This window comes from Anticarsia gemmatalis, chromosome 25, assembly GCF_050436995.1.
Source record: "Anticarsia gemmatalis isolate Benzon Research Colony breed Stoneville strain chromosome 25, ilAntGemm2 primary, whole genome shotgun sequence".
Taxonomy (NCBI): domain Eukaryota; kingdom Metazoa; phylum Arthropoda; class Insecta; order Lepidoptera; family Erebidae; genus Anticarsia; species Anticarsia gemmatalis.
Genome location: NC_134769.1, coordinates 8,230,258 through 8,252,441, shown reverse-complemented (window position 1 = coordinate 8,252,441; position 22,184 = coordinate 8,230,258). Strand labels below are relative to the sequence as shown.

Below are 22,184 nucleotides of genomic sequence, written 5' to 3'. Positions count from 1 at the left end.
GTTTCGACGCAGGTTACACTGGCAGTAGTCGCAGGCTGACAGGTTTAAAAGGAAAACTGGCCCTATACCTAATTACCCAATATTGAGCGAAAATGAGAGACTTGCGACCATAGCCTGCGCCGAAACGTCAAGCAATTCAAGGTTAACTGCCGTCAATACTCGTATAATTTCAAGATAATAGTCATGCAACGCGAAGTTTTCAATTATGAAGATAGATTTAGAATATTCAGCTTGGATGAAACACGGAATAGTAATATTACGCTAACGCCCTTGCTTTGCCCACTAGAGCATGGAAACGATCATTGTCGTCATTTACATTATTGTTTAGCTTAGCAGTTAATTTTATAAATGCACGCTTGTTATAAACGAAGATGAAGGCAGAGGAGAATCTAAAACATAAATTTTTCGCTGCTTATAATATTGATCCCACTCCATGATGATAGGGGGCCAGCGAAATAATAAATATCGGAGACCCAAAGAAACTCAACTTTTTTTAAAACCCTTGGCTGGCCCACTACTGGCCGAGGGAATCCGTCCCGAATGACGGTGAGGTTAGTCCTTGAGTACACCTAGCTGACCAAGTGCGGATTGCGGACTTTGACAAACTCAACTATTGAGAAATATATTAAAATTGGCTATGGATTTTGAAAAAAAAAGCCCTCTATAAACCCATGGGCTCATCGATCTGAACTCGCATATTCTACCACTTGGACCACAGAGGCAACATTCAATTGTGCAGTCTGCGGCACTATTGGAGAATCTATTAATAGGAACTGTTACTAAAATAGAAAGGTCGCATTTATATTTAAACTATGACGTCAGTTTTCCCTGAACGAGTGGGTAGAGTATGTATAAATTAATACACCTATCTTCTAAGTGAGTATTATAAGTCCCAGAATAAGGGAAGTTCCCGGAAGACTCGTGACTAATTTCAGACGGGAGCAATTTCATTCGTAGGTACTTCGTCATTAAACAATGTTTAAAATCTCCCCTGTTTCATGTTTGTGCTAATGCCGTCAGTTTCATTAAACCTTGTCTAATGGCCAAATGATAGAACTCATGTACGGTCTTCTTTCATCAATCTTACGGAAAATCCTCACAATCTGACACGACCAATGATATCAAACGCCGAAGAAGACCTCTCGAACCAAACTCAGTAGTCAATCACTGAAAATTTACTCGGCAAAAAAGAGACCCAGACTTCTAAAACAAGACGCGCCACGACAGTTCGTCCAAGTTAAGAGCGAAAAACACTTCAAGACATAGTATAATGATTTTAATTGTAGAGTTTCCGTAAATATTTAAAAAACTATTTCAACCAAAGATACTTCAAGACGTATTTGAATTTGCACGTGTAGTTCAACTGAACAAACGGAAAACAAGTTGAGAAATAACTATTTAGATTAGGTAATGGATTTTAAACACAGATTTATTATTGTTAACTAATGAGCTTAGAGATAGAAAAAGAAATAAATAAGAAATAGCTCTATTTTCAGTTAAACCTTGGCTTATAAAAGCTGGTACAAAATTTTTGATGACACATTGCCCAATACATGCAAGTAAATACGCAATAAAAGAAGTTTAAACACTTCAACTCTTATGTTTTGACTATAAACGATGACAGGCACTCCCAGCTTTGCGAATAGTTTTGTTATCATTATATTTCGAAGTTCAGCATCATCATTGACCTGGTAAAGTCAAGTTAACGCTTTCCGCTCCTAAATAAAATCAAAAGATATGCGATCAGCAATGACTTGTAAAAACAACAGGTGCGTAGTACTCGTAATCGGCGGTCCTGTATGATAAGATGTATGGATGTGAATGAGACAAGGGAAGCTTGTTAGGTTCGTATCAAGTGGCGTTCTTTCATCTCTGCCTACCTGCCATGTATGTATGTATTCGTATATGAAAATTATCGATGAACTTGACAGACTGCCAAACTGATGCCCGGTTTCTGAGGTACATTTAGCAGTAGTTTATCCATTCAATAGCATTTTTTGTATGAGTTTAAATGCTGAGGAATAGATAAACTACCGCTAAATGTACCTCAGAAACCGGTTGTGAGTACAGTAAACTCTACAAATAAGAAAGATATAGGTTAATTTAAGGAGAAATAAAGATACTTACCTCCAATTCATTTAATCTTTGTATCCTCGGCGTGAACCTCAGCCGATCGACGTCCACTGCGAATGGTGGCTGCCAATGCTGTAAAGAAAACAAAACATTAAAAAAAACTCACAACAGTGATGGGCTAAATGTATGGCAACAGTAAAAATACTGTAATTATACATATTGTTTAATTGCAATCTTTTAACATATAATTTATGGAAAATCTGTAATAATTCCCAAATAATACTTCGTTGAATCAATTACTAAAAAATCGGCATCAAATATGCTAAAATGGATACTAAATCAAAGCAATAGTAAGTTAAAAAATAAAATTTATTCACGATGACCTTCCGCCTTTTCTATTTCTATAAATCACGCGATTTAATTTTAGAGCTATGTTTAAAAACGTGAAGCAAAACTAAAGCCGTATCTAAGTAACTTCATCCATGAAACTTTCAGTTACGGAAACCTCACAAGCTCTTGTTCAGTAATGAAAGTCAATAATTTCTCAACTTTAGTTCGAAGACTGCTATACGACCTATAACAGTTTAATTTGAGTTCATACTCTTGCTTCCTTCAGTTTAGTGAACCTTCCTGTATTACGAATAGCAAACCAAGTAAGTATAATCACTGTTACCATGGCAACCAATTTTTGTTGACTCTCACTCTATACACAGTATGATGTATTATTTGAAAATGGTATATTTTTATTTATGATCATAATGATGTGAGCTTGCTCTAGGGGAGACAATTGCCCACTTGCCCAGTAGTGGGACAATATAGGCTACTAATGAACAAATCATGGCATCACTATAAATATTTTTTAGAATAAATTACAATAATACCTAATATACTAAAATATAATCTAAATCCTTTATTTTTCATATTTATACAATAACTTAACAAAAATTAAAGCTCGGCTGCATATCTGAAACGGACACACAATATTTTCTATTAATTTACAAAATATTATCAATACAGTTTACTACAAGTTTTTTATACAACAAACAAACTACGATTAGATACAACGAGATTTGCATGTTATCACAATACAAACAAAAAGTATTGTGAACTTGTGAAGGAAAAAATAACTTGTTTTCATTATTAATACCTTAAACTTGTCTGCTATGTGTTTTTATACTGTTAGTAAAATACCTGCAATGTGTTGGAAACATATTTTTTGCATGACATTCATAAAAATATGAACAAGTTAAATATTGGAAGGAGTTTGCTGCCTATGCTCTGGTGTCTGAAGATGTTCTTGTCAGTTAGCACTGAAGAAAAGAATGTGTGATAACTTGAACATCTTTATCATATAAAACGGGAATTGTATGGATTAAAAAGGACACGCTTCTTTGGTCTCTGCCTCCCTGAAAGGGCGCGATCTTTATTGTATGTATGTGTGTGGCAAAGATCTTTGCCCAATAATGGGACAAAATAAGTTCCATTAGGGAAATATTGGCCTTTGTAATTGACAAGAGTTTTTTGTGTAAACTATAAGCAATAACTGAAAGGATAACTAGTGTTCAGGGTAGGAAAAACTTAAATTACATAAAGATCTCTAATGTCAGTACAATAAAAAAAAGGCTTTGAGTATAGTTTTTATAAACAAATATTTTTATCAAACGGTAACATTTTTTGTATGTTTTCCTGCTACACTCAACATTAATGAAATAGGATTTTTAAAGGATATTACAAATATTACATTCAAACATTAGCTTTTCCCACACTAAGAATTGCTCTTGTGTCGCATGGACTTTTACAAACATACACACAACGGACACAAAGTACCTACAACCAGACCCAAAATTATTTGTGGATCTCACAAATAGTTAATACTCTTTACAACCTGTTACAAATGATTTGCAAATGTGATATAACATTAATTAACAGCAACTGACACTTGACCTAGTTATTTAACCCTGACTTGTGATTAATATTTATCATCTAATACATAGGAAAAAGATTCAATGAGATATTTTATGCAAGGAACGGTTCATAGTACTATCAAAAATTACAATCAGCCTTAGCTTTACATTATTTCATCAACACATTTTGATTGTTTTTTTCTTAAGAACATCCATTCAGATCAATGGTATTTTAACAAACTTACAATTTGAAGACTTAAGTTAGACCCTAAGACAGTAGATTGTAAAACCTAGACACAAGAAGAAATCATGACCAGAAGGACTTGAGAATTGTCATAATTTTTTCGAACGCAAATACAACTTAGTGATATAGCACTGGTAGGTAATTTTGTTTTCACATCCAGAGGTCATGGCCTTCTTTGTGAAATAGAAGGCTAAGAGTAATAGTTATTCAACTGCATTCATCATAATTCAAATTTCTTTTGTTCATTTTGCTCTATGCCACATTTACAGTAGTACTTGTAAGAACATGTTCTAACAAATTGATTTTAAAATCAAAGGATGTCTGAAAACATGTCATGTTCAGTCATTTAAGAATAGATTAGGTTGATAGTAAACTTATTAACTTGTTCACAATAAAACAGGTAGATGTGACAAATATAAATTATATTTATTGAATATGGAAGCTCTGTTCTATCAATTGTAACCAACAGGAGAAAAATTTGCACATTTTTATATTTCAAACACTTGTATTGTTTAGTTTTCACTTCACACATTACCTTAGACTTACAGCACTTTGTATATTTATTAAAGTACTTGTCTACCATACCTAGTTTAATTGTCATTTCATATGATACACATTACCTTAGTAAGTCTAAAAGCACTTTCTATATATTTTAAAGAACTAATCACACAATAAAAACACCACACTATTTTTATTTATCTTATTGTTTGATTTGTGAGTCAATGTCACTTATATCAAAATAATCACAATTTAAGCATCTATCAAAAGAAAATATGTGGCCTTATTAAAGTCAAGTTTGTGAACAGTTTTGGCACCAATCGTTGAAACAATTGTATGAATATTGATTTCTCTGAGTCAATTGTTTTCATCAGTATCGGGTTTTCCTCTACCTCTACCTACCTTGAAAAATTCACACATGTCACATAAGCTGGGTTATAATCAAAGTAATTTATTATAATTATCAAATATTAAAATAACTAATGTGTATTAGAGAGATCTCTACTCATAATTTAGGAAAACACTTTTTAGTTCCGATTTTCACAAGTCTTAAATTTTACCTATGAAACCTTATGGTAATACCTAGATACATAGTTAATATTCTACAATGTTTATTAATAATGGTTCCAGTTTATGTATTAATTATGCATCTTACACAAGAATAATCACATTTTCATATACTTGGATAAGGTAAGGTATACTAATACACTATGAGTTTATTATACATACATTTAATACAACATTTCACTGAAACATATTTCAGAACAGAAAGAATATAACATGCTTTAATAAAATCAAATTGGTACCAAGACAAAGGTTTTATAAACCAATTTGCATGTTTCATGAAACTAACTGTACATAACAGTTCATTCACTTCAGGATATTCCCCACACTTAACAACTTTTTTTATATAACCTCCTTGGATTTTTTATTTTTAAAATGATTTATATGTTACCTACATTTTAGGGCTGCCAGGATTATTGTCAAATCAATTTTACAGTTAACAAAAACAGTTATATCCTTACACATTGACATTTTGTGAATCATTAATCAGTTTTGTGATTTACATCCATCAATGTTGTAATAATTATACATGATTATCATTTTGTATATTATATATTACAGATAAAATGTACAACAGTTATGTTATGCAACCTCTAAACAATTTTACTTTAACTCAATGGAGTTAAGTGGCACAATTATGTGTCATCCCAAAATGTATAACAATATTTTTACTTCTTTTTTCAGTTTCACACAATACAATGACAAGGCAGTCTTGCTTTGGCTCTTTGAAATATTTCCACAGACTAATATACAGAAAGTAGGTCTTGCATACCAATAATTTAGTTGGTTATCTATAGTCAAGTGCATACTAAGTCTCTTATGGCCTTTGCAACAATTTAAAATGCTAATATTCCTACTAAAATGAACATCATTGTAATATTTTTGTATGCTTTCAGCTACCACTGTGGGCATTACAGTTAGTCGCGACAAAAAACTCGCAATAGTTCTTTTTTTATCTAAACTATCGTAGGCAGGAGGGCATGACACAAAATGGCAACCAGCCTCCACAATACAATATGCAACTGCATTTATGACTAAATAAACAATATTTCATCACATTATTTGCGTTAACGCGACACTTTGACACGTACTGCTCGACACTAAAAGGTAAAAATTAAATTTAGATAACGAGCAGCCTAATAAGTCGAGGTAATATGGTTGCATCACACGTAATTCGCGAGAGGTTTTATGGTTAGAAAACTACTCAATATTTGTGTTTTCTCGGAAGAAATATACGATAAGAGACCTATTTACTGCCACATTAACTGTTGAGACAAAGAAATACACTCACCGGTGGTGGTTTTATCTTGCAAATGCCCGATTTCTCGGCGATTGGTCTAATTTTGCTGATGTATGCCAGGGGGTCCAGGAACTCCTCTGGCGTTGGTTCGAAGACTGGGGCCTCTGGAGGCGGGGTGAACGTAAAATTATCAGGTTTCATGGGGGACGCCGAGTCCCCCATGTTAACTTCGACATTAGCTTCGTCACATTTTCCCATTTTTGAGAAACACTATGCAGTTCACACAAATGCAACTATAAACAATACTTTAGCATTATCTAATGTTAAGGAATGAATAAAGCACGTCCACAAAGAAATAAAAGCATTAGAATTAGTCTTTCCATAAGGAATCACAACTGTATAATAACTAAGATTCAGTGCAACAAAACACACTTCTATTGTACGTCCGCCATGCGAAATTGAACTTTCGAAACTACGGTGTTGCCAAGCGAAAAATAATTCATTGCGCACTCATTTCAGTCCTATGTAAGTGCATTTACAAAGCTTTTTGTTATACAAAAGTTTCAAAAAATATGTATCGAATTCTTATAGTATATTCTCCACAACTTAATTAAAAATTAATAAATACCCGGGATCGAGTTTTGAGGAGAAGATATAATGATAATAGCATTTAAAATTGACATTAATAAAACTACATTTAAACTATTTTATGCTGACTTTCCCAAATTATTGATAAGTAAATAAATATATCCGATTGTTGGTTTAAATACTACCGAATACTAATAAAACTGATATTTAATTTTGTGACACCAGCTCATACGTCTATTTGAATATAATTTCGTCTTTTGTCGTGTCTGACCCTCATTTTCATATTATTTGTTAATACGATTGAATTCGTTTAATAAATAATTGACAAATTATGCTTTACAATGTCTTATCAACATTCAATCTTACTTACCTTACTACAAAATTATTGAGTGTCAATAATTGCTAAGTTAAGCAAGCACTATTTGTTTTTTGTTCTACTTAAAGCGTCACATCTGTCACAAAGTATTGAATAAAAATTTGAAGAGTTTATGTAACGTATTTATAAGGTGATTTTTATACTATTAATATGAGTATTATCTTCAGATATTATGCAGAAATCCTGAGATTTTCGGTCAAAGGAGAATAGTTGATTATGTAGTGTTGCCTAGCTTAATCAAAATGTCAGATCAGAATGAAGAACTTACAGGTTCAAAATAAAGTATTTAAGATTGATTTCAATCAATCTATTTGAGTCCTTACTATTCACAAATTGCAGCACCATGTACAGGTTTATGACCAAACTATTTTGATTATCAAGTGTGGCAAGTATTTTTATAACATTCTTCGTAAACGCACAGGACTGACTGCAATCGATGAACACATCCGTCATCCGCCGCCATTTGCGAAAGGCCGATCGCAGCTCAGGAGCGCGAGTGTCATCAGTTTGATTATGTCGAGTGTATAATTTGTTATTTTCGGTAAAACTGTGAACTCAGTGCGATAATAAAATCAGTTAAAATGATTGTGAGGTTTCTGAGCGTTTTGTGCGTCGGAGTTTTGGCGACTTCGGTGTACAGCGCTGAAAGAAACAACGACAATGAAGGTACGTAATTTTTACGTGTGCATTATTTATTTTGTTATCATTTACCCAATTTTACCGGTGTGCGTAATGTGGTAATTTGGGGCGAATTTATTTTTGGTCGTGAACTGAGTCATTTTTCATTCAGGAATAACATAACGGTGCGTTCTAAATATGAGTTGATAGTTGTTTCTTTTTTCGTGTTTCAAATTTATATTTGATGTGTTGCGGGGTTTCTAAAGCTGTGTATGGGGAAACTCGTGGTGTGACGCGTTGGTGTGATCGGTTGGAGGTATATGCGGTAAGGCGCGTGTGGGTGTTAGGTACGGGACCGGCTTGACGACTTCTTGCATGCACAATGCATACACACACGCGCAGGCTGGTGGCGCGCTCCTCTCGCGCCGAGCCGTGGGCGCGTTGCGCGGCCTCTCCAAGACGTTTTTGCAGTTGATTCATTCACTTTACTGAACTTACTCATTGTTTTTATCAACCACTTATATAGAACATCTATTACTGGCTCCTGGGCTCATGTATGAGATCAGCATGTACTGAATTAAAACATACAATGTAGGATAATAGCAGATTAAATCAGCTTGTACATTGTGGTATTTTTACAAACTCAGAGACATTATATCTAATATTAGGCCTTTACATCTTGCTTGTATTTAAAGCTATTATAAAGGTGTATTCTAAAACAGGTCACACCTGAATGAAAAGGTCATAAAAATGCATTCCCAAAAAAATACACAAATAAAAACATCAGAAAGTAAGTTGGCTGAAAACCTAGGACTCTCCTCATCCTCTGTAATGAATCTTAAAACCATAATTTAGGACATTTTGGGCAGCTTTGGTCAGGTTCTTCAAATTCCCATACTTAAGCAGATGTTTATTAAACAACATTTAGTCACATCTATGAGATAGCTAGGAAATTTTTGTTATATCTATATCTGCTAGAACATGAAGCTATCAAAAGCAGTAGATCTTCAGTTAGGAAACTTAATCAGATACTTCATAATATTCTCCATTTGTGATAAGATTATTACCTAATTGCATGAACTGAAAAGACTATATTGAGTACTATTATGTAGGTATGCCTATCATTCTCTTTTACCAGGAATAGCATAAAAAAGTAAACTTCATGAATCATTGATGTACAGCATGTTCAATCTATTAACAAATAAATGGGGTTTCATTTGAGTTCCATGTGTTAATTTTTGTTTGGTATTGCATTTCCGTACTGTTGAGAACCAGTGGAATCTACCATCTATGAAAAAATTTGGTGCTAAAACACCATAAAATATTATATATCTTGGAGTAGATAGGTATATGTTTGTTTAACAATTAATAAACTAGGTATCTTTATTAATCACAATATCTTAATAATATTAACAAATAATTGTTACAATGGTAAACAAAGCTTTGTATATAAATAAATAAATACCAAATTGAACAAAATCCTATTACTTATTTGTCAGCTGATTTAGGCCATAGGAGGTCTTGCACTGTCTGAGAGACACACAATATAAAACTCATTAAGCTCTCCTACTCATCTCAAACAAAAACTGTTATTAACCATATGGTAATCTAACAGTAAATAATCAGTGAAATAAAGTATGTATAAGCCCTAAAATATTCTTCAATTCAATAAGGTGAATGTATGTTGCTATAGAAACTGTACCCATAACATAACATATTATTAATATGTGTCTTTATAACCACATATAAGATATCTAAACACTGTATTTTGATTTGATTTCTTTTTTGATAAGAGTCATGTTGAAGGATTATGTTTGTTTTGGATTAGCAGTTGCAGTTGTGGTAATAATATGTTTGGAGAACTGATACCTATTTAACTACCCTAAGCCTTTAGGTATTTACCTACCTATTAAAAGGTCTGTAATCTTGCAGTTTTTATCATCAAAAGAATTATTTATAATATCTTTATATTTACTAAACTTTGAAGTAAATAGGTAACTAATTCTTAGCTTGCCATACAGTATGTTTACTATCAATTTATATGCTCTTGAGAATGTAAACACGAATATTTGACACAATATTGAAAATCCTTGTAACTGTATGAAGTTTACTTAGCATTGAATGTTAGGTAATACACAAAAATAGCATACTGTAATAATTCAGTGATAATGTACAGTCAGTACGAAAATTCCATGCAACATCTACACTTACAGAACTGCTCAACACCATAGTTTCCTTTTCTTATATATATAAATTAATGTCAAAAAAATGTAAGCTGTATTGTTGCTAGTCAGTACTAAGATTTGCTGCAATATAGAGACTTGTAGAACTACTGAATACTATAGTTTGCCTAGATATGTACCTATCTATGTAAAAAAAATACAAGCTGTATCGTTGCCATATATAGTTTGCGTGACTAATTGCATGCGCATCGTAATTGACCACACCTAACGAGTCCGATGTCGGGATAACAGTCAACTGAGAGATCGAACCAAGATTTTACCACAGGACATAATTATTATTATAGTGACATTTTACTTCTTCGAATAGCAGGTGATTTACGATACCTAGCGGTTGAAGAATCTTTCTCCGTATTCGTTACTTGTTTTGTGCGAGTATGGTGGTAATGTTTATGTACAACAGCCTAACCTTTCTTTCGTGGTTTATTGTGGTTAAGCAGTCAAAGATTTTCATGACCTAGATTTATCATATTATGGGATATGAAACTACGTTTGTACAACAGCAAGCCTCTTTTTCGTGGTTTAATTCTTGTTAACCTTAGTGTCAAAGTCTTTTAAGATCTAGAAATATTCTATGGTTTATAGAAGATTGCAAAATGTGCAACTTTAGTTCAACCATTTTGATGCTAACTGTACTTGATCAAAGATTGTCACTGTCAATATTAGCTTCGCTAGAAATCGTGAATGATTTCGATGACTTCATGTTTTTACTTGTAATCGTATGACGTGGTATTAGATCTTAGACTAAAGATTATAAAAAAGGTTAGAAACAAGTGTCATTGTTTTTATTGAAGTTATTAAAAAGTAATTAGGGTAATCACCTTCCTATAAACCAATATTATGTATAGCTTTGTCTTGCCGCGCGTCTGAAGTAACAAAATTCCTATACTTTCTCTGCTGGTCCCAATATAACCAGAAACTTTCTACCTACCTGATATTCCTCTACTGTTTACCGAATATTATTCTTCAATAAATAGCAGAATCTAAACAATATAGTAGATATTTGTTTGTTGTTAACGTCAATAGGGTGTCAAAAGTCTATTGCGAATAATTAAAATTATTTTAACAAAATTAATTTATGTTCCAGACAGTTTTCTCATGGCCTTGTTAGAAGTAATTAGTCTTTTTTACACGAGACGTACACAATTGAAGTTCAGAAGATTCTAGATTACAATTTGTCTATAATTTTTTTACAATATGCTTGTATTTATGTCTATCTATAATTACGATAAAAGGTTACAATATACAGAAGTAATAGAAAATCCGAGATATTTACGCTAGCCTAAGGCTTAGTTTTAAGTATACTTTTGAACCACCACCACCTTAGCAACGATACAAATTATTATGTATGTTATACCATTTAAGAGAAAGCATAATATTATCTATGTTAACGTAACATCCATGCCTCATATGTTAATTCCTTCAAAGAATCACATTCGTGACAACCATCCATGTTTAATCACGAGTGCTATTTATATTTCATACATGATACGAGTAAAGCAAAACCCGACGTGAAACACTGCTTTGGCACCTGCCTCTGATCATTTAAATATGCAATATTTTATTTACATACTCATTCAGCAACAAAGAAACACTCAGCCATTAACTTTGAACGCTGATCACATATTATTATGTCATACGATACACCATACTTTAGGCAACATGTAGATTCTAGACTTCCTCTACAACTAAATAGGTACCCCAAAACCAAATGGTTGAGTTATGTTCGTATTAATGCGTTATTTGCATAATTTTAAGTGTCTACAGCTCGATAACGGGTGACTAATGCATATTCCACGATAGCAATCTACAATTAGAATCGATTTTGTATTCAGACAAACAGTATCGTTAAACGAAGCTGATCCTAAAGCCGATTCGATTACGCACTCGCCGGGAAGAAAGGATAATCAAAGAGTAAGGATTGAATCGAGAAGAAGCAGCAAATTAATCTTCTCTTAGAAAAATCTCAGCATCGACGATACTAGAAAGCCTCACAAAGCAATTTCTCGGAACAAACTGCGGCTGCGACCAAGATATTTCAAGCTTTCAATGGAAGCGAAATCAATATGACAGTATCTAGAATTTCAACATTGTAGCTCTATAGTGGACAAAGCACCGTACGATAAGGATTTATGACGAAAAGATTTCATCTTTCGAAGTGAACGAAGACCGACGCGATAGAAATCTTTAAGGGCGTCAAACCGAACCTATTTCGTGATTCAACTTTCTATTTGTGAAAATGATCCGAACTTTACAGGGTATAAAAGTGCTAAGTCGAGTTTGAGTAGTCGTTAAAACGCCTCTAGCTGTTCCGGAAGTGTTTATGTATAAATAATGTATCAATTTATCCTCAAGATCTAGTTTTTTAAGGAAGGTGACGTGGCCCGGGGATTTAGTAGATTTTCAATCCATGATTACATGAATACGAAATTTTGTTTGCTTTTAATTCGTTACGCCTGAGCACGAAATTGAATGGATGGCAGAAAGATATTATGTATCGGAAAAAACCCGTCACCTCGCCCTCCCTTACGTTATAAACGGTAAGGGCGTGAGGGTGTGGAATAATTTGAATGCTCTGACGGCTCAGGTGACTCTTGTGATGGATACGATAGCTTGAACTTGTCCTTTTATGACCGAAAAGCAGTATCGCTAAGTAGGCATTTCTTAGACAAAATAAAGATTTTTCTGCAATGGATATAGTATTAGCAGTCTCTATTATAATTATCTCTTTATGATTCGAGTATGTTAATTGCAACTAATGCAGCGTGTGATCCTCACATTAATCAGATTTAAACAACTATTAAATCACACATGGATACAATTATATTTTAAGCTAAACACATTTGCGTGACATTAGGCATGTAATATTATTATGCAAATACAGTTTAATCATATAAAATACTGGGAATACATTAGTGAATTTCGAGTATTAGCTCCCGTTTTAGCTAACAATTCAATTATAACTGACTTGAATATTCTGAAACCGGCTATTACCGAGAAGGCACGGAAGCACATAATATTTAAATGAAAACTGCTATTTAACATTCAAGTTATATAACAGAGCAAGAACAATGGGACATTCGATACATGCTCTCATATAACCTTACATTGTGACGGTATTGTTGCCACTACAAACTTATATACTGTTGAATTAAGTCTGGGATGAAAGGCCGTTGAATTTATGCTAATTGCGACACCGATTTCGCCTAAAGGGATTAGATTGTAGTTAAGATTATGTGCTAAAGACATTGTTCGGTACGGGGTAGTCTTGGGTCGTTACAGAATTTGATTAAATTTCATCTGACTAGTGTCGCGTTTCTTTAATTAAATTTCACTATAAATGAGAGAATTTCAAGTATTTCTTAATCCTGTTTCCGACTATGTTTAAGTCGGCATTTAGTTTAACAGAATAAAGCTGAATACCTATCAGATCTTTGTAGAGATATCCTAATTTCAAAGCAGATTTCAACAATCTATGCACACTGATACAACTACATTTCAACAATACCTTGTTTCAAAATAAATACTCTTTTTAAATAATATAGAATCAATTCTCCTCCACATTTGAGAGCAGATTAAATGCGTTTGCCAAAATTGATGGTCCTTCACCAGCTTAACCACGGCGACCATTTTCGTCATATTAAAACACAACCCTCTTTTTGTTTTACCTATAGTCTGACTGAACGAAAACAGTACGAAATAGAAATGACAATTTTAATTGAAACGTCGAGATGAAATCATCCAATTTCTTTGATCAAAATGACATTGGGCGAACAAATTGGACCGGTGGGAATACCGGGCTCCCTTCAGGCTGTATTTGTGTATTCAACCTATGATTTGGTTCATGGCTTTTTATAACATTACGCCTTTTACCCGGAAGGGTATGGAAATCAAAGCGTTTATTTATTTAGGAGAAATATTTGTCATATAATTTTGAGACATTTATGATCCTTACCATATTCTACCTTATATTATAAACGCAAAAGTTCGTAGGTTTATGTAGGTATGTTTGTTACTCCTACACGCAAAAAATTCTGAATGGATTTCGCACAGAGATAGTTTACAACCTAGATAAAGATATTTAATTTTCTATCCAGGGAATCCAGTTATCAGTTTCAGAATACCAGCTTTAACACATATTTTGGGATATTCAGTACAGATCTGACACTATACCCTAGACTGCAGTACGGAAAACCTTCAAAAAATGTATCACATAACTTAACCTTAAATTAGGAACTTTGGCGCTCATCTTTAAGTAGGTACCTAATACACTTAGTTCATATGAGTCCTAAGGATTTGTCACCAGGATGTAGTCAGTTGTCTCCTGACGTCAAACACTTATCTGGACTATTATGTGAATAAGTAGAATGATGATTATCACAAGGTTGCGCGCAAACAGGTCCTGCTAGTATAATTTGTACTACAGTCCACTTATTAAAGACCCTTTTGTGTAAGATTATCAGTTGAAAAACGTATACAGAATAAGTATTTAGAACATTTGCGACTCGTAGGCTTATGCAACTGACAGTGGTCTATTTGATACAACTACTTTATTTTGGATATACACAAAATTAGTAATTATAATCTAAATAAACGGCGCATGCCAAGGGTCTTTACTAAGCGGTCGGTCTATAAGTGCATTAACAAACGCTGTCTATTTAACTATTCGCACACACCTTTAAAAGACAGCTCCCGCATATATGCTGAACATTTTTTTCTAGGGCTTTCGATCTTTTCCTTGCTCTTTTGTTATACGAAATATCCCATGATAACTAGAATTAACGTAGCTTTTATTCTGTTAGTAGATTATCATTTCAAATCCACTTTGTTGTTTCAGAGAAAATCTCTTTCAAACTAAACACTGTTACAATACGTACACAAAATCACGCCTAATATTCTGTAGGTAAAGGCCTAAAAATACTATTTATTACGTTCTGCACTTTTGCTTCTTCCACATTTATTCATCTTTATAAAATCATCATCATTGGCCTGTGACCATCTGCTGCAGACGATTAACGTACGTTAGAGAAAGGGACATTTTCGCACACCTGTAGCAAAAGAACATTTTCGTTCGTGGCTAATAAGGCCCTATAATATTTACCTTTTTATTAAAGTACCTACATATTTTCTCATCTATATATCATAAAGTATAACGTGATGTCATGTACTGGCCCTCACAGTACAAGTGTTCAGAACATTATTGATGAGATTTGAGGTCCCGAGGCCCAGACGTTATTGATCGCGGCTATTTACAAACTGAAACTGTAACATTTCACAGGTTAGGAATGTACTGCGACGGGTCACGCCACTGCTAAGTAATGGCAAATAAAAGATCTTTGCGTTTAGATAAAAGTTGGTATTTTCGAAAAAGTAGGATTGATTGTCGCTGTGTTTCTAAGGAACCTATTTTGACGAGCTATTTAAAGTCTAGAATAAAAAAAAAAATAATAGTACTTATGAGAGAAGATATTGCCCAGCAGTGGGACAGTAGAGGGTAATAAAAAGAAAGTATACTTACGCCTGTTTTTATTTAGAATATTATTATTTTTAAACAACAGTGTTTGAGAGGACGCAAAGTTCCTAACCCTCCCTAATTTCAGGACCCTCTACAATAGAATCTCATATTAGTCGCTTCGTGGAAATCCTAATATTGAGAAATTATAAGCAGACATCAACAATTCACATATATGACAGTCCAACTAGAAAAGTAGATATGTTTCGAGATCTTAGAATTGGTAAAAAAGTTAGTACAACATCTTTTTTGAGTACACATATGTACAGATGAGGTTATTATAATTTAATTACGACATTTTTGAAGACGCCATATTACACTTTAGTTACATTATAATTATTAAGAAGGCTCTCCAAGATACGTGTGTCAAAACTAGTTATTATTTTTTGCATCGGCTGCTTAATTAATGTTTCCTATCGACAAAGATAACAAACGTGTAATAGTGCCACAATTACTATAAGATTTGCGGTAAATAGGCATTATTTTGCTAAAAATTGTAAGTTGTAAAACTAGAATTTCCGAGAAACTTCCGCCCGTTTGATACTTAATAATTTGATTATTTAATCAATACGAACACTAGATAAATCACATTTTTTTCATGATTTTAGTGTACTATAAATTTTAAGACCAACCATCAACTACCTATTATGATGATATGTCTTTTTCTCTACTATTTTAACGAGACCCTTGACCAAATGATCACATGTATTGTAATTAAGAACAAACTTATTTATGGTCGACATAACACTAGAAAGTATTTTGCAACAGAGAATCTCGGTACGTCTCCCGTCAATAGTTCCAATAAAAATGGGATAGACGTCTTGGCATCTACAATCAAAGTTGTCAAAATATATTCGTGAAAGTATTTTATAGCATCAACATGTGAGCATGCTGAGTCAGACCTCAGATATAAACAAATACACAGACTAGTTGCTCGACTAGTTGTATAATCGAGTATTTTGACGTCATATTCTGTGCGGCCGATCTGCTGCGGCGCTAAGTTGGTTATGATTAGTTGACCAACAAATCTATTGAAGGTATTTACGACATATCGTTGCGTAAGTAATGACCTACGCACGTTGGAATCGCGTTTTAAAGTAGCGACATGTGTCTTTGTAGATTTTAATCGAACAGAAATTACGATGTTTCGTCCAAACTCATTCTTTCTTGAGGGTTCTTAAGAAATTTTGTTCCCGAATGTGGTTTTTTTGGTTAAAAAAGGGCTGTCTTTCTTTATTAAATTAACTCTGTATAGTAATTGGTTCTGCTGCATGTCTATCAAAGTGTAAGATAGATGGACAGGCCTATTTCTGGACACACAAAATTGGATTCACACTTCCACCAATACTAGAATATCAAGACGGATGTTCTAACTTTGGATTCACTATTAACAGATGCAACATTAACAGCTTCCAGAGAGAATATTCGATCAAAGCGATATTTCCGTCACTACCCATTCATTGCCTCCCGATCACTTGCATATTGTGTCAAACTGAACACATATACGCAAATACAGATTGAAAAACCTACGCCAATGGTATTTCGATTTTGAACCGCGTGTGAAAGAACTTTTTGACTCTTTTTTTTTTTTGGATCCGCTGTATACATTTTCGCTTTGATATTTGGCACGTAGAGGGGTTGAATTGGCAGAATCCATAAAGAGAGTTGGTATCACAGCGCAATAAATTTTCCTATTTCAACCGAGGTATTGTGTAGCGTGGTTCTGGTACCTACAAAGTTAGGACACAGCGTTTATCTAGTATTTGCTTTGTTGCGTGTTATTTGAGATGTATTATTGTTGGAGAAACTGGAGTGCTATGTACTATTTGTGTGCTTTATCGACTGCATTCTGCATTGTGGAAATTGTTACGTTGTTATCAAGGTGTTCTTAGGCATTTCCCATTTCAGTCAAGCAGGTGATAATCGTGTTAAGCCTTTCCGATCACAAATAATACTTTTAAAATCTCTCAAAAGGAAAGATAGTGAAACTACCTGAAGGGTACGTAGCGGAAATTAAATCAGGATTACCTGACTGATTTTCTTTCAATGGAAAATCGTTAGACCGTGATTCCTACTCTATAGGATTGTCAATTATCTACTCTTTTTCGGACAGAGTAATCACAGCTAGTTCAAACAATTTATACATTCCGAGAACTACGCTTGAATAGTATTACTGAGAACATAGATCGTTAATTCACCGTGTAAATACGACAGTGATTTACAAACACTCATCGAGTTGATACGCAGTAAAACTACGTATAAAACGTAAATTTCGTACGTGGAAAACGCGCAACGATCCCTCTTGTTGTCAATCTGTCTGGTAGCCTATTCGAAATCGATCAGTTCTCTTCAAAAATTTATCTACAACGTCGTTTTATCGTCTATACGGTTTCGTCGCAACCCGGACGATCTTTCAGCACCTTTGCATGCCCCAGATTTTTACGTCCTGTCGACTACCGAACAAGCAGGTGGCGTATTTTTTTATGGTTCCGCATCTGCTCGATACGTATAGAATTACATTACCCTTGTATGCTTTTTTTTGCGAAAGGACAGCAGGTGGCCGCAGATTTGTATGTAAAACCTGTGGAGGCGTATACACTTATACAGTCTAATTGGATCGCTTTCGGTATGCTTTTACTGCTGAAACTGAAATGAGGGTCTTGTTTCTAATGCGGTTATAAGTGTATGCTAATGATATAGGTTCGTATGACGTGGAGCAAATGATGTCATTTTGAATCCAATATGACGGAAACTATCCCTAAAAATGGGGTGGAAACGAGTTTTTTCCCCTCTCTTATCGAAGTAAGGTGTCATTTGACATGCCTTTAAAAATCAATAGAGCTTTATACGTTTACAGTCCTAAGCTCCTCTGAGAAGTAGGTATTACAACTTACGGTCTCAAAATTAAATCCGAGTCTGGGTCGTCCCATTTACAATTCATTATTTAACATTTATTATAACAGGGTATTAAATAGGGTAATGATATTCTGACGACTGTTGTTATGAGCCAAGGACATGTTAGTAGTGTACCCGAGTGTTACAAAAAGGTGATATGTTCAATTTTAAAATTGGGCATTTATTTGGTTCTTTTTATACAACATTTTTTGATAACTGCCTGGGGTTTTACACCAAAAATATATCCGGTTAGTTACAATAAGCAATCAGCAAGTTAAACGAGTTGCTTTAGATCCAGTTTGAGGTTTTTACAAATAAAAAACTACCTACAATACATTTTTATGAACGATGACACGAACAAAATCACGGGCAACACCTAGTCTTGACAAACGATGTCGCGTTTCAAACAAAGTTTCAACTTACATTTTGATTTATGAAAGGAAAGGCGACATTTGTCATAATTAGTTTGATTAGCAGAAACGAGTTCACTCCTCAAAGTCTCATCAAAGAAGCTATTAACTAAAAAGGGACCTATTGTAAATATTTAGAGGAATTATTATAATTTAGATGAATAATGTAAAACTGTTATAACAAGGGGTGCTCCAGTAAATTTTAACTCCATTTGTAGGGCAAAACCTTTCATTATAGCTATCAGTAGTAATTAAAAGGCTTGGGAAATAAGATGTTTGTTTGTCCGAGATTGAGACTTTTGTCTTGAGGATAAATGGTCCAACTGATACTTTGATTAACTTGAAACTGAGAGGAAATTGACTTGGGGACTTTTTGCGAGTTGATCGCAGACATTTTTGGTAGTTTACGGAAATTGTCGTTGTAGAATTTTTGTTTGGTAATTACTGTATTTGTATAAAATATTGACACGTAACCACGGTCGATGCAATTCGATCGAAACGTCGGGTAAACAAATAAGCATTCTAACCTTTGCTTTTAAATCGCGTTGCATTATAATATTATGTGTAAAAGTCGCACTTAAAATCGATAATTTTTAGTTTGTTTGGTCAGTTTTTTGCTTGTCTAGATATCGAAACGTTTCTTAGTTTAAGTTAATTTTAATCTGCTGTGTAAGTTAATGGCAAAAAAGCTTTCAAGGGTCAAGTGCCTGAAATCCATGTCGTTTAAAAGATAGACAGTCTATAACTTAGTTTTAAATATAATACAAATTCTTATGTATAATTTCCTTTCTATCAAGTGGTTGTTTCACTGTATGTTTGATTATGCAACCTTGTTTAAATATCTTATCTTAACTACTTGATTAAGATAGCATACTCGTAGTTGTGACTACAGTTTGTGTATTGTCTATTGTGAGTGCTCTTTTACTGTAAAGTAATAATAATAAAACAATCTATTATTATGACTGAAGTGTTCCTGTGATTGTGAGATGATATTGCGTAGTATTATTTAAACATACTTAGATCCAAGATTTATCTCAACGCAGAGCTCCCGAAGTATTGATATAGGAGCTTGTTGGTAGCCAAATGATCATTCCACCTTTGCTATTGGGAAACCCATGAGCCTCTTTTGTAGACCGTTTAATACAATCCTTTAAGTAAAGTAAATTTTATAAAAAACTGTCCATCTGCTAGGTACGGGTCCCGCGATGCGAGAGGGGCTAAGGCTCGATTCCACCGTAAGTAGGCACGTCATAATACTACTCGTAACTCGGCATAATATGCATACATTGAAATAAATCTAACCACCATTCAAACCAGTTTGAAATTAACTGCAGTTCTATAACTGTATAAAGTTGGCGAGCCCTCCAACAATACGTTGGAAACGGCACGTTAGTACCGTGAACTTCGACATTACTAGTACTCCTGTCGGCCGCGGTAACAGTATTCACCTCGCGTTGGTATAACGCAGACCCTACAGTTGTTGCATACTAAATACCTTACAATTTCGATTGTCAAGTATTTGAAGAAGTACTTTTTTGTTTTACTTAGTAGACCCGTTTAAATTTGGTGATCGGTTGTACTTTTAAGGTGATTGGAAATTCGTTGACATTCGTGTCATGGTAATTGTACTTGTTTTAACCTACAGGTGTCGAAGTGTTGCGGTTTACTTTAAAAAGAGTGAGCTATTTATAAGACGCACTTCAATTCGAGTAGAAAATACTGCTTGAAAGTTTTATTCATCAATTTTTCCATACAAGAATCCGATTCCCAACAGGTACAAAGAGTAAAAAGATTACCCTCCTTCGTAAGGCTTTCTGATGCAAATTAAAAAAGGTCTGCTATCAAAAGTTTTTTTCCAAAAAATAACGAGACCTCACTCATTGTCAAAGGAAAATGCTAAACGCTTGAACTTTTAATTGACTGCAGTCGACTGGTCCAAATTACAATACGATGAAAGAGATTTGATTCGTTATAGACAATCTTACAGATCGGCTATTGATTAGTGAAGAGATTGCGAGTACGTGGGTCGCCGCGTGACCCAGTTGCGAGCGACTTTACCGACGATTCAGACGTATTGTCCACCGACCCACTACTTGGAACAAGAATTATTGAGCCAAAAAGAACTTAGTATCGCACTCTGTTCGGGTGATTTGTGACGACGTTCGGGTAAACAAGGACACTTCCTTTAGCTGACTTCATTCAAACAACATCTTTCACACAAGCGTCTCCCCTTATAGTTTGTAGTAGCAAGATCGTGCGAACGATAACTTGTATTGATGCCAAAATCAGATTTGATCTCAACTTGAGTGTTTTATAATTTCGCTCGCGTGTGTTCCGGTGTCTGCTTTCATTGCTTTTTTCGTATTTCCGGCGCAGCTTTGTTACAATTTTTATTATACATGCCAAAAGGTTTTCCTATAGCCGCCAGATACCCAATATTTCCTGTTAGAGAATGATTCGTGGGCGGCCAATTACGGCACCGCCTGCACGTTCAAATATGAATGTTTATAGGCTTTCTCCAAATTTGGAATAATTCGTTTTTGAGTTTGTTTAACCGTTAGTAACAAAAGAGAATTTATATGCTTCAATGAATAGAAAATGAGGCTCATGTTTACCTATCCTTTCTTGTATTATTTGTAAAGTTGAAATATACATTTATGATATGAACAGGCACGCACACTAAAGCTCGCCTTGTTACCGCTTAGTTATTTATTATTGTATGAAAAATTACAGAGAAATCTAATAACCACTTAAAAAATGCACGAAATATTTAATAAAATAATATTACGATAATTTATTTCAAAAGCGTTGAAAAATGCAAACTTATGTTAAATTCATATTATTATAACATCAAAGGTACTTTTTAGTGCGATCACAATAAAAACCTTTGATACAGTTATAAATCAGACTCAACTTCTTGAGCGCGCCAAAACCGTTACATTTCTTATTTGAACCGTATTTTTTACTGAAAGCCTTTGGAAATAAGACTCAATAGCTACGCATTACTCTCTCGACGTACATG

General features: G+C 34.1%; 2 protein-coding genes across 3 annotated transcripts in view; one reads left to right on the top strand and one right to left on the bottom strand.

The window, feature by feature from the left end:
• Kdm5 (Lysine demethylase 5) overlaps nucleotides 1–6,981 on the bottom strand; it is a 34,033-nt gene extending 27,052 nt beyond the window's left edge. For both annotated transcript variants that reach the window (XM_076131348.1, XM_076131349.1), the window contains exons 1-2: nucleotides 6,575–6,981; nucleotides 2,128–2,205 (exon numbers count right to left, since the gene is read on the bottom strand). In XM_076131348.1, the coding sequence (XP_075987463.1) occupies nucleotides 2,128–2,205; nucleotides 6,575–6,781 (285 nt within the window). In that variant the 5' untranslated portion in view covers nucleotides 6,782–6,981. The remainder of the gene's footprint in view (nucleotides 1–2,127; nucleotides 2,206–6,574) is intronic.
• A 942-nt stretch (nucleotides 6,982–7,923) lies between these two features.
• Nucleotides 7,924–22,184, top strand: part of Cals (calsyntenin 1) — a 199,106-nt gene continuing 184,845 nt past the window's right edge. The window contains exon 1 of the mRNA XM_076131302.1: nucleotides 7,924–8,153. Coding sequence (XP_075987417.1) covers nucleotides 8,069–8,153 — 85 coding nt within the window. The 5' untranslated portion in view covers nucleotides 7,924–8,068. The remainder of the gene's footprint in view (nucleotides 8,154–22,184) is intronic.